Source organism: Xiphophorus maculatus, chromosome 21, assembly GCF_002775205.1.
Source record: "Xiphophorus maculatus strain JP 163 A chromosome 21, X_maculatus-5.0-male, whole genome shotgun sequence".
NCBI lineage: Eukaryota > Metazoa > Chordata > Actinopteri > Cyprinodontiformes > Poeciliidae > Xiphophorus > Xiphophorus maculatus.
The window spans coordinates 17,611,795-17,624,548 of record NC_036463.1 but is presented as its reverse complement, the minus strand read 5'-3'; the positions used below and the strand labels follow the sequence as shown (position 1 = coordinate 17,624,548).

Sequence of the window (12,754 nt, the reverse complement as noted above, 5' to 3'; positions counted from 1 at the left end):
ATAGGATGATGTGCTTTACATTATTGAACCTGATTTACATCTTATTTGTGTTTTCTATTATCAATTTGGTCGTTTGGGGGGTTTTTTTACGATGCGAATTGCCTCCTTGTTCTGTTTCATGCTTTTTAACCACACAACAAATTCACAAAGATTCATTTGATTCACTTGTAAAATCGAGTTAAACACAGCTAATTCTTACAGTGGATGTGATTTATTCCTGTAGTTTGAAACGTAATCTGATCAAAACACACGGCCAGCTTCATGTGAATACGAGATGTAGATTCATGCACTTTTCATAACCCACCTGCTCTCCCTTGTCACCTTTGCTTCCTTTCTGGCCCGGCTCCCCAGCCTCTCCCTAGAAAAGACAAATACACACACACACACACGCACACACACACACACAGTCTCAGATCCAATTTTCTTCTTTTGTGAATGTCAACAAAATCACTGACAACCCCGCAGCTCAGACAAAAAGCCAATATGTGTGACGATAATCCTGGAAGTTCCGTGTGGATGAACAGATATGGAGATGTCCATTTCCTGTCCAGGTTAGAACGCAGGAAGCCTCTGAAGTGACGGCTGATTGGCAGCTCCGGAGAACACCGGGAGATTAAATCGGTGTTTCGGTTCTGCATTTCCTTCAGCTGAGTTTTGCCTACTTCACAAGGCAAATTTTTATTTATTCATTTTTAATCGATTTTTGTCCAGATTTTCTCCTTCTGACAATCTTAAAGATGCCCTGATTATTGGGACGGCTCTTATGATAACCTTAAGAGATATCCCTGCCGTGTGTGGTGGGCTAAGAGTGACCAGCTTCGCTCGGAAAAGACGTCGGGCCACTACGATCTAAAATCCTGGATATTCAATATGTTGGATTGGATCGACGAGAATGTAACGTGTTGAATGTGACGTGTAGCCAATCAGAAAGAGAGGGAAACAGAGGGGAACCCAAAAAACACAAAACAACTGCTGATGGCGGACCGGAAAGTCCGGTGGACGTTAGAGACTTTGTATTGTTTTTCTCTGGTAAACATAGTCCAGAAACTATCGCCGTTGCTTCTTCCCGGTCGGCCATGTTTGTTAACTCTGAACTCATGCTTGGTCTCAAAAGATTTTCCGTCCAACATCTGAATCTTGGGGTGAATGTCAAGTTCACGTGTGGCGAGTGCTCTCTCAAGTTTTGAAAATCGGACACCAACTTCAAAATCTTGCCGTGTGAACCAGACATCAGCTGAGTTTTTTTGTTTACTTTGTCTGATTAGACCCAAGTATCAAAATATGGAGCTGATGAGATCAGGTGCGGCAGACGGACCTTGTCACCGTCCTCTCCAGGTGGGCCTTGAGGTCCAGCGGGGCCAGGAAGACCGACGGGACCCTGGACCCCGTCACGTCCGGCTGGGCCCTGCGGCCCTTTCTCACCCTAGAAGCACAAAGATGTTTTACTTTAAAAGTTATACTTACAAGCCGCACATCAAAACATTATTTTCAGGAACAACATACTCACAGGAGCACCTTTCTCTCCAGCAGGACCTGGAGGACCTTGAGGACCAGGTCTACCAGATAAACCAATTGGGCCGGCTGGACCAGCATTACCTCTTTCACCAGGAGAACCCTTCAAGCATAGAAAAAAAAAAATGATTCTGTAAATAAATCCCTGATTTTGCTGAACAACAGCTTCTGCCATTAAGATCCTGGCAGACCCTGCTGAGTTCTACCACTAATGGATCAATGCACACACAAACAAACCCTTTAAAGGAAAGTGAGAAAACAGCGGAGGCAACACACAATAACAGGTGCCTTTTAAGTTCTAATGAAGCAGCGCTGCTCTTTTATAATGCAGTTGGCATTATCTGCTGACGCCTCGGTGCTTCTGTTCGCTCTGAGGGACTCGTGCCTGCTGCTGAAAATACCTTTTTTCTTTTTTTTTAAACAAAAACAGACTGTTGTATTTACTGGAGCTACAGGAAGTCGGTGTTTACCTTTGTCCATAAAACACATAGGTAAATACACCGTCTGCTTGGCTCCATGCACCTTTTGTTCCTATTCTACGGTCAGATCGGTCCACAGAAGCAAACTACCACGTGCAACATTAACATTTTTCTCATTGGAATATGTCTGACTTTGTACCTATTCATCATTTGCTTTCTGATGTGTTGCTACACAGTTTTCTTTGACACATATAAACAGAAAAAATGATATGATCAGCTTAAAAGATTTGATTTGAGAAAAAGGAGACAAATGTTTCAAGATGTTGTCCATCCGTCCGTCCATCCATCCATCCGAGTAACTCTAAGTAAGTAAACCCAACAATTTAAAATACTTCCATACCTTTGACGTTGCGCTGTGTTGGTTTATTTGAATAACTTCTCCCATTTTTAGCTGCTGTCTAACATCTTCTAGCTCCATTTTGTCGCTTGTTGCAACCTCACGGTGAGCCAAGTGCAAATCTTCTGGAGTTTGCATGCAGCGCGCTGCGCTTGTTACGGTTGAGTTAACTCCTGCTCCGTGTTTTCTTTCTTCCTTTCTTTCTTTCACAGCGTAATCTACCTTCCCCTCTATTTAGACTAGAATAAATGGATCGGCACAACTTTATGTCATGCATTCCCGTTTAGTTTTCTCTCTGCTGTATGTATTGTAGATTTACTAAAAGCCCAACAGGGAAAGCTGACCCTCGACCTTGTAATTTTGGCCCGCCCTGGCCTGAATTTTGGGTCAGGCCCAGGTCGGTTTCACTGATTTTCTATCCCGATATCCATCCACCGTGTTTCGTTACATTCACGGAGAACTTTGCATTAATTTGAACATACGTCGTGGAACGGGATGTTTTTATCATAGGAACCTTTGTAATTTGTTAAAAAAAAAAAACAAAGACCGTTTCCAGGGGCAAAAATCAGGCCGTTTGAATACAATGTGGACATGTACTGTATGTTAGCCTTTAAATAATTTGAACAATTTCACTTCAAGGGAGAAAGCAACTGAACACGGACGGGGCTTCTGTTCTGTTCAGTCGAAGCTCGGCGTTACGAGCTACGCCGCGCCATTATCTCAGTTTGCTTTGTCTTTTTAAGGAGTGCTGTTGAATGTGAATTCAAAGAAAAGCTTGAAGTCATCAAAAAACGACTTAAATAAGCACGGTCCTCTGAAAGGGAGAAAAGAAAGGAGCGTGTATACGTTCCCCCGGCTGAAACCTCTGGGACTGATCTGGGATGTGTAGGAGGAACTCCCAGGCTTACTCAATATTTTTGACTCAGCATATGGATGCTTCATGGCTGTGTGGTTTTATTGGGAGTGCATTTGTTTGTTTGCTTCTCTCTTCGTGTGCCAGGAGGCAGGAGAGCAAATAGTCTTGATAGAATACGCTGCCGTTTTTGCAGGGAACGGCACGGGAGATGTGGCACAGCGAGTCTGAATTGGTTGACCCCGAACAACAGAATTCATTTACTACATTTAATACCCCCTAATGTTTATCATACAATCGCTGACTGAATTTTAAGATTTCTAATGCTGTAGTTAGCTAAGACAGTGAGTTTTTTTTCCTTTTGACAAATACATCCAGTACCTTGCAAGATTATTTACAGCCCTTGTACTTTTTCACCTTTTTACAACAATATTTGCTGAGCTATTACTTTGTAATGAACTGTTACTTTATTACAGAGGCTTTTCTTCTTTGGACATTTATTATTGCTAGCAGTATTTTCTACTTTTGGACATTTATTATGACACGCAGCCATAGCAACGAGGCGGTATACAACCGGGAGCAGCTGATTAACATCGCAAAAGCTCAAACAATACCTCAACTGCTCAAACAAACCCCAGATTAGCAGAGAAGGAGACGTCGTGGATGCAGAGCAGGAGCAAAAAGGGAGAGAGAGATGGAGGAATTTAAAACCATCTCTTCCAACAATCGTGAGGTCTTTGTCAAACTAGTTGGCGAACCTCCGTGCCCTAACGGAGAACCTGCCAAAGTTGCCACCGCGACATGACTGCAGGACTACGTCCCCCGACTCCGATGTCTTTCTGCTGGGCTTCCTGACAGGGACTCGAAGAGGAGCGGCAAAAGAAAAGAAGTGAAGTCAACAACAGATGGTGTCGTCTGTAACATGTCCACCTGTTGTCTCTGTGACCCCGATATCTAACTCTTAGCATTTAGCTGCGTCAGTTATTAAAGCGGCCTCTGACATCCCGCCCTCACGTATCACAGACAATGAATGTGATGTCAGCAGTTCAGTAGTTGCTAAGCTGCAAACACGACACCCCTATGTACTTGAGGCAATATGTAATGATTTTAAGCACGCCTTGCTGTCTCTTATACTTTCCTATGTTTGTCTGCTGCTCTACCAGAGACATTGGATTTGTGTTATACAAATGTCAAAGATTCATATATCTCCAAAGAGAAACTTAATCTGTCAATTTTGTGTTTTCTTTTTCTGCTCAGAATATAAATGCCAGGTTCACAGCAAATCTGTAATGAAGAAAACTCCAAGAAAGTGATCAGAAGACGCTGAAGAAGGCCTGCAGGGTTGCTTAGAGGTTATGGACTGGATTGCTCTGTGCCAGCCACATGGAGAAGATAAGTCAATGACTGAGTGTGTGACTGTTTTGGGACAACGCCATCCCCACCAGAGCAGTGACACTCCTCCCCAATAACAAACACTGGATCACCAGTAACTTGAAGAAACTACTAGACAAGAAAAAATAGCCTTCAGTCAGGGAGACTGAATAAATAAAGTATTTTTAATTTACTTTTAATTGAACTGCGAGTGCTTTGATTAGTCAGTAATATGCTATATTTGTTTCAACGCTGAGATTTAACCGTACACTGGGTTTACTAATTAGGCAACGGATTTAGCAGCATCAGAGTAAAGGAGGCTGAATTCACGTGCATTAAATACTTTTAAAAGTTATTTGTAAAACATCTCAAAACAACAGATGATTGCTCTGACACTTTATGCATTGTAATACCTGCACGCTCATTCATCGGTGCACGTGTGAGTGAAGTTCATAGTTCAGTTCCACTTTAGAAGAACATGGTATGACGAGGTTGGACGATACTAAAAAAACCTGACAAGTGAATAAATTTATCACACTCTTATCTTTGAGTCGGAAGCCAGAAATGGATTGAAACACGCACTGATCTTTTTTTATCTAAATGATACTAACCTGTACTTGTTGCTTAGAAACAAGTACAGGTTTCTAAGTACTTGTAAACCTTAGTGAAGCTTTTAACATGGGTTAATGAGTTAATTCAGGGAGTAAAAACCAGAGTACTTACAACAGGACCGGGTGGACCCTGGGGTCCCTCTCCACCCTTCAGACCAGATGGGCCCTGAAATGAAGAGAGAAACAAAACTGACCGTCACAATCTCCACATCTGCCAGTAATAACGCTACAGCCTCCATGCTGGATCTCAGCACAGGGTTTCATTAAATGCCCGTCGAGCTCCAACTGTCTGCTTCTGGTTCCCAAAACGGCAAGAAATGAGCGCTGAAGAAAGTTCAAAGCTTTTCACCCTCCACATTCGAAGCCGTGAATTACGATTGACCTTTTTCATTCTGGCAGAAACACTGGCTCGAATAGAAAGTCCCCCCCAAAAAAAGAGTAGTAAGGAGGTTGACAATCATCATCATCATCATCATAAAGCCCAATTTATGGAGTTGGCTTGAACAGCTTCATATAAAGAGCATGTTTGAAATAGGTTTGGTGCATTAACACATAAGAGAGTCCGACTGAAAATCAGAAAAATTACTTCGGCTTTAACAAATGTTGTTTGGTTTAGCTGTTTTTAACGTGTGTTTGTAAAACTTAAAAATGGGGAGAGGGGACTTCCTCCTCCTGAAACAAAGATGGAGGAATGGTACATGAGGCAATTACTGGAGCTCTTTCTCATTGCTTTCTTCAAAATCTCTTAGGATTATGAAGCTGAGTCATGAGAAAGGTTTTTAAAAAATTAGATAGTGGCTTAATGGGCGGTTTCCCAGGGTGGCAATGGAAATGGGGAATAGAGATGATTTATTACACTTTTATTGGTTTGGGTGTGGCAAAAGGAGGAGCAAAAGAACCACCACTCTTGGTTGTGGTATTTGTTAGTATTCAGTTCGTCTAAGTTGTTGGAGCTACATATAAATGAGTCTCAATCCTGGACTTTTGGGACTAAAATGGATCAATGTATGAAGAAACTTAATCAGATTAAGTTGACTTACTATTAAAATCTTATTCGTAAAATTAGTCTCTTTTGACTAAAGTTGTAACTTTCTTGTCAGATTGTGTCGATTTTACTTAAAGAGAAACAAAATGTTAACTTTATAGGTGTGAAGTTGGATATGACGGACTTTTTAAAAGTCCAAGAACATTTGAATTATTTTTTAAAATTCAAACAAGTATGTTTTGCTTATAAGTGAAATACACATGGTATGTTTTATACAGTACATGTCCTTCGCTGGAACCGTTGGGCAGTAACTAGTTACATTTACTTGAGTGACATTTTGAGGAGGAAAAAATACTTTTACGGAGTATTTTTACTATACTGTACTTTTTTCTTTTACTTGAGTAATTTTATTATGAAGTGTTGCCTCTCTTTATTTGAGTAACACTTCTGGATTATCTATTTGTTTGTTTGTTATCCACAGAATAACAAGCAAATGTGTTTTAACCTAAAATTCACCAGTCAACTTAAGAGTTTCATAAGTTTTATGTTGAAAGAAACAGATTTGGAAAATAATTATTTTCCCTGATTTTGTTTTTTTTTTTTTGTCATTTTGGTCCTCGAATAAGCAAAACTTCCACTTAACTTTACATTTTGGTCCATCTGATGATGTCACTTTTAAATATCAAACCATTGATAATGTGACCAGCTACTTTCAACCAAATACCTTTTTTTACCGTTGCGTGAGTAATTTCTACTTTTTACTTTTACTCGAGTAAAAATATGTTGGAAGGACTGCTGCTCTCACTGGAGTACAATTTTTGGGTACTCTTCCAATCTCTGCTCTCTGGACGCAGAATTTATAGCGAGGTGGCAAAAATTCAGAAGTCATCCAAATGTTTGACAGCCGTACTGCATGCGAGAGCGTGTAAACGACTCAAATCCATATCCTGCCTCTGTGGTTGTGTGGCAAAAAAAAAAAAAAAACATTGCATGGAGTGTGCTTTATTACACATCTATCAGCGTCCAACATGTGCTTTGCATGCATGCACAAGTGTTTGTATATGTGTGCAGCTCCCCAGTGAGCTCCAGAGCAGCACAAGGCAGTATGGGTAATGAGTTTCTGCAGGCTGTGGCTGCATGCTGGGCTAAATTACGACGGCAGGAAACAATCAGGCGGGCCCGCATGTCCTGCTGAGTTCGGCTGACCTTGAGGAAACACTTTGCTTCCCTGACAGTGTATCCGCGTATCCACTCAAGTCTAATTGCCACCATTTTTGACTTAATAATTTATTTACTAAATAATGCATGCGGCGACAAAATGCCGCGCCTTCCAAAGCGCTGGCACTGACAAATGGCGACGCAACAGACGTCCTTGAGTTAAACTGGGGAAAAGACTTTTCAAAAAAAATAAGTCCCTAACAAATCCCAAGTTCTCTAAAAGAAGAAGAAAGGAGGCCCATTATCCACTGCAGCGGTCCAAGCCGTGGATTCTGCGGCGGTGGAGCAGTGCAGGAGCAGTGCCTGTTCATTTGTTAGATGTCACTTTGGATTTCCTCCCACCGGATTGATTGCTGCAAGTGCATTCCAGGGCTGCTGCCCCTAATGAAGTGAACAGCTCCAGATAGGTGCGGGTTCATTTGTTATGTAGCTGTGGTCCATCACTCCCTACCAGCAGGCACATGTGGAGAAAAACTGTGACGGATAGCTGGGGGCGAAATCCAGTTCTTACCGTGGCACCGGGTAGACCTCTCTCTCCGGGGAAGCCGCGAAGGCCCGGCGGACCGTCCTTACCAGGGGAGCCTTGCGGTCCAGGATCACCCTGCATCCACAGAAATTATTATTTTTTTGTTATTATTATTGTTCACAAAGTGGCAGGAAATAAGCTGAAATATTTTTAAAAAAATGACTGGATGAACATTCCGGACTTAAATTGTATTTTATAATGTCTTAACAAGAGAAAAGGAATCATATATTAATATCAAAGTTTAAATGTTTATTGCATATGTACGACAACTGTGAGCTACTATTAAGACAATGTCTGACAAAAGCTTCACAGAATCACTATCTGAAGAAAAGTTCCAGATTGCAGCCACTTGTTTGGTTTAAACAGTTACTGCTTTTGATGACGTGGGTTTCTGCCCAGGGCGGCACGGATTGGGAGGGCGTAGCAAAAAAAAAAAAAATAATAAAAAATAGCTGCCAATTGTAGACAGAAGGAGTTTTCCATTTCATGTTTGCATCAAGTGCTATTTTGCACCATTCTTTGCTCATCATCGTGCAGAGGACTATTTAATTAATTTTTTTTTTTTTAAGCAGTTCAGATTGCCTTTGATCACATCAGCTTCAGAAGTCGACATATTTCGACTGGTGAGGATTCACAACAGGGAATATGTAAAGTACAAATTAAGACTTTTTTTAACGTTTTTACTGAATTAGTTTCAAAAGTTTATTTCTTCTTTGTTGCTTTGCCATGGAGCCGACCTTAAAGTGGCTGGCAACTCATATGTGAGATCAATGTTTTTGTTTGTTTGTGTGTTTTTCTTCAACTGAGTCCCCAGAATAAAATAGGTAGAGTCTGTGCAAAACAACAAACCCAGAAATGGATCACTAATCATCAAAAGAAGAAATAAATAAATTTGTGTTGCTTTTGCTATTTCATTTTTTACTGAACTAGATTCACAAAGCAAATTATACTAAATACATGTAAACAGGTTCAACAATGGGAGCAATTTGCATTGATTTTTTTTTTTTTTACATCAGCTCTTAATTATGCTTATGTTTTAATTTTATTACGTTGATTAACCAAACTTCAAGACCAACATTTAACTTTAAAGGATAATGTCAGAACGACGTTTTTAGCTGAATGATGAGTCGCTCTTAACGATTATTTCAGGTAAGCCACACAAACTACAATTATGCCTTTAGGAGAGAATAAAAGAAGTTGTCAACTGAAATATACCGCATTCACTCGCATTGAAATGAGAAAAACAACAAAAAAAGATGAAATGAGTTACATTTATATATTAGTCAGAAGGTTTACATTGGTATTCATAACAGCATAATTTCATATGGTTATTTTCAAAGGCTAATTTTAATCTAAAAAACGAGTCTCATCGGAACGCATATTCAAATTTACCTGATGTGACTCTACGTAGGTTTAATGCAACTTCCCTTTTTTTGTTTCTACTAGTGAATTACTGTCGATATTATCTTTATTTATCTTGCATCTGGTGCGTTTGAACTCAATCCTACTTACGCAGGACTCACAAAGATCATCAAGTCCACAAAGACTCTATATTTATTATGTCCTCCATGTCTAAACACTGACTGTGCATCAACTAATGGCTTTGGACTTTCCTGCAGGAATAGAGGCGTACGTGTTTCAAGAGCACCAAGCAAACCCTAATGGCCCATTAGTGGCATTTACCTGGAGCATGTATTATTTTCTATTCATCAGCGCTGCTACAGCACAGTCAGTGAAGAGGCATTACCAAATCTATCAGAGTTTTCAAACAAACAGCCACGGTGTGAACATTCGGTCAACGAACATATAGAGAAAAAGATTTGGACTCAAATGAAAACTCATTAACGCAATAAAGTATAAATATATATATTAAAAAGGAAGCCATTTTGTCTGTACTGTTCATACATTCTCATTTAAAGTTTTGATTTTAACAGCTCTTTTATATTTTGTTCCAAGCGGGGGAGGAGGGGAGAAAAAGCGCCACAAAGTTACTGCTTTTCCAAAGCAATGATATTTGAATGAAGTGGGGGGGGGGGAAATTCACCAAACTGCCGGTGTGGGTGTGTGTGTGTGTGTTTTGACTTTATCTGCACACTGTGAAGCCCAGACGAGTGGGCCTGAGAGGTTTTAGACGATTTGGTCTCTGCTGCCGAGGCCTCGCCAAAGTGACACTGGCATACTGATGCGCAGGGTTTTGAGCGAGGTGGGAGAGAAGCGGGGTGGCGAGTGGCTCGGGGTTTGGATTGAGCCGACAGACTTGATTAAACTGTCCGCTCGGGGGAGATGGGAAGAAAATTTAAAAAAAAGAAGCTCACAGAGAGGCGTAGGGGCGGGGCCACGCTGGAGGCTCCTGACAGTGAGGGGCTGGTCTCAGGTCTCTGGTTCTACTTTACAAAAGAAAAGTGTTCTCCGCTGCTAATGGGCTCTTCTAAATCGCCAGACTGGGAACGACGTGAAAAGATCTGAGCTGCTTGAGCAGAAAGGAAAAGTGAGAATCGTGCATTTGATTTTATCCGAATCTCTGTTTTGCTTCCTTTCTAGAGACGATACTCCAGAACATCCAGTTGTCCGTTGAGTGTTCATGAGCCTAAGAGGCCATAACTCTTTGGAAGTGTTCACAACATCTAAACTCAGTCACACACTGAACAGTTTTCATTTTATTTGTCCGATCTCCTATGAAACACACTTATGGCATCATCTAATATGAATCTCCAAATGTTTAGGCATCTTCCTTACATAGCTTTCATATTTATTGTTTGCATACGTATATTTTTAGTATTTTATGCTACTACCATACCTTGGCTCCCTCCTTGCCAGCAGCACCCGGAAGACCCTGCTCTCCAGGTGGGCCTGGGGGTCCAGGATGTCCGCGCTCACCAACAGGACCGGTCTCCCCAGTGGGTCCCTTAGATGATCATATGTTTAGATCATTACCTTTAGCTCAACACAACGTGACTCACTCCTATCAGCGATGCAGGACTTTCATCATTAGACCTCTGCTCAGATGGATGATGCGGTTTGCATTACGAATCTGTGTATCTGCGCAATTTTCTGAATGATGTTCATGCAAACATTATTTATTTATTTATTTTTTTGAGGAATGAAAATATCTCCTTGGTAAAGTTATCAATTACACTTTAACATTCATGAATGTTTGTCCGTTTGTGGACCAACTTTCACTTACGAGGAAGAAAATATGCTTAAATTATCACAACAGTATTTAGGTTTTCTTTGAGCCAACGCTACACTCTCTTCTTCTATTTAAATAATTAATATTCAAATATAAGGTGCTTCCTTTACAGCTAAACACCTTTATAAGTACAACAGTTGGTCACATAAAATGGCTGAAACTGATATATAACAAATAATAAACCTGGGGTTTGAAAATCTTTCTTACCTGAGGCCCAACAACACCTCCTGGTCCTGGGGGGCCAGTTTTTCCTTGGAAACCCTGAAATCAAAACGGATGTTGGTTTAATACACTGTACATTTGTTATATATTTAATATTGGCGTCTTAAATTTTGAAAACAACAACTCAATAGTGATTAAAATCTGTAAGCAGCGTAAGCAGTTTTTATTTTAAAACGTAGGAACAGAAAAGTTTATAATTCAGCTAACTCGTTTTGAAGCGATAAAACATTTAATATCTAACAAGAGACGAAACGTGAACACCATGCATGTTGCAAATGAGATAAACCACCATGACAGACATGGAATAGTTTGACCTGAAAGCCAATAGATATGAATTAGATCAAGTATATACATTGAATTAGAGCAGGTTAAAATATGTTAACATGAACATCAGCTGTTAAAACTGTGGCTTTTTTTCTTGTGTAGGATTTGATAGTTTGCATTCAAAACAAAAAGCAAACTGCGAAATAAGCAAAACAACTTGGAGATTTATTGTGATGTATCATATATGCAGCGCAAGGAGTTCAGACTGACAGTAAAATAGTAAAAATTGTGATAAAAGAGATGAAAATAACACTTGACATTGAAAAGGACAAGAGTGCCTCTCAGTAGCAAAATGCATTAGTATTCGGTTCTAAACTCCACAACATTCTCAGTAATTGGGCAGAAATGGGCAATTTTACTCATTTCGGTTCGCATTTTAATGGCATAACCACACAGTTACCTCAGGTCTTTCGCTAATTTCGAAGACCCTTGAAAATGTACTTTGTTAAACAACCTCTTGCTAGGTACATTTTTCCAAAAATGAACTCCTTTTGCTTGCTTTACTTTCTTTCCAGAGTATTCCGACGTCTCTGTTGACACTTCGGGAGATTTTAAGCCGTAAGGAAAACGCTAGAACAATAAAAACTCTGCTCAGGTGATAATTATGTTGGGCATCTACAGAAAACCTTTCAAATCCAACGGTTTTCAGCAGCAGCGGCCCCTCGAGAGCGCCGTGTAGTCTGGCGTCCCTAATGAATGACGCCAGGATCAAAGCAAAGGTCTGATCTCCTTTACGTCCCTCGAGTCGCATCTCAGATGCTCTACAGTGAAGAAACCCTCTACTTCCTAATTAGGTGACTTCCTGAGGCACAGGATTTCATTTCACGGCATCAGAGGGGCTGAACACAAACCCGTACTGTGCTTTTCAGATTTTTATTTGAAAAATGTTAAATGCGATGCATAATTTTTGCTTCTGATTCACAATTATGCACTAGTTTGTGTTACGACGACAGGAAGTAGTTAGAGGATGATGGCTTGACATGATTTTTATTGACTTATTGTGTGAACAAATGTTTTCACGTGCGATTCTAATTGAGTTTCTTGTGCAACGGAAACACCGCAATTGGGAAATTGTATTTTTTCATCTCTAAGCGCTGCTATTCTCACACACATGGCCTTAGCAAAC

At 40.4% G+C, this 12,754-nt stretch overlaps 1 protein-coding gene across 8 annotated transcripts in view; it reads right to left on the bottom strand.

Annotated features, from left to right (window-relative positions):
* col11a1 (collagen type XI alpha 1 chain) overlaps nucleotides 1-12,754 on the bottom strand; it is a 98,165-nt gene that overhangs the window by 25,732 nt on the left and 59,679 nt on the right. For all 8 annotated transcript variants that reach the window (XM_023326579.1, XM_023326576.1, XM_023326581.1 and 5 more), the window contains 7 exons: nucleotides 11,290-11,343; nucleotides 10,690-10,797; nucleotides 7,878-7,967; nucleotides 5,276-5,329; nucleotides 1,508-1,615; nucleotides 1,316-1,423; nucleotides 305-358 (listed from right to left, as the gene is read on the bottom strand). In XM_023326579.1, the coding sequence (XP_023182347.1) occupies nucleotides 305-358; nucleotides 1,316-1,423; nucleotides 1,508-1,615; nucleotides 5,276-5,329; nucleotides 7,878-7,967; nucleotides 10,690-10,797; nucleotides 11,290-11,343 (576 nt within the window). The remainder of the gene's footprint in view (nucleotides 1-304; nucleotides 359-1,315; nucleotides 1,424-1,507; nucleotides 1,616-5,275; nucleotides 5,330-7,877; nucleotides 7,968-10,689; nucleotides 10,798-11,289; nucleotides 11,344-12,754) is intronic.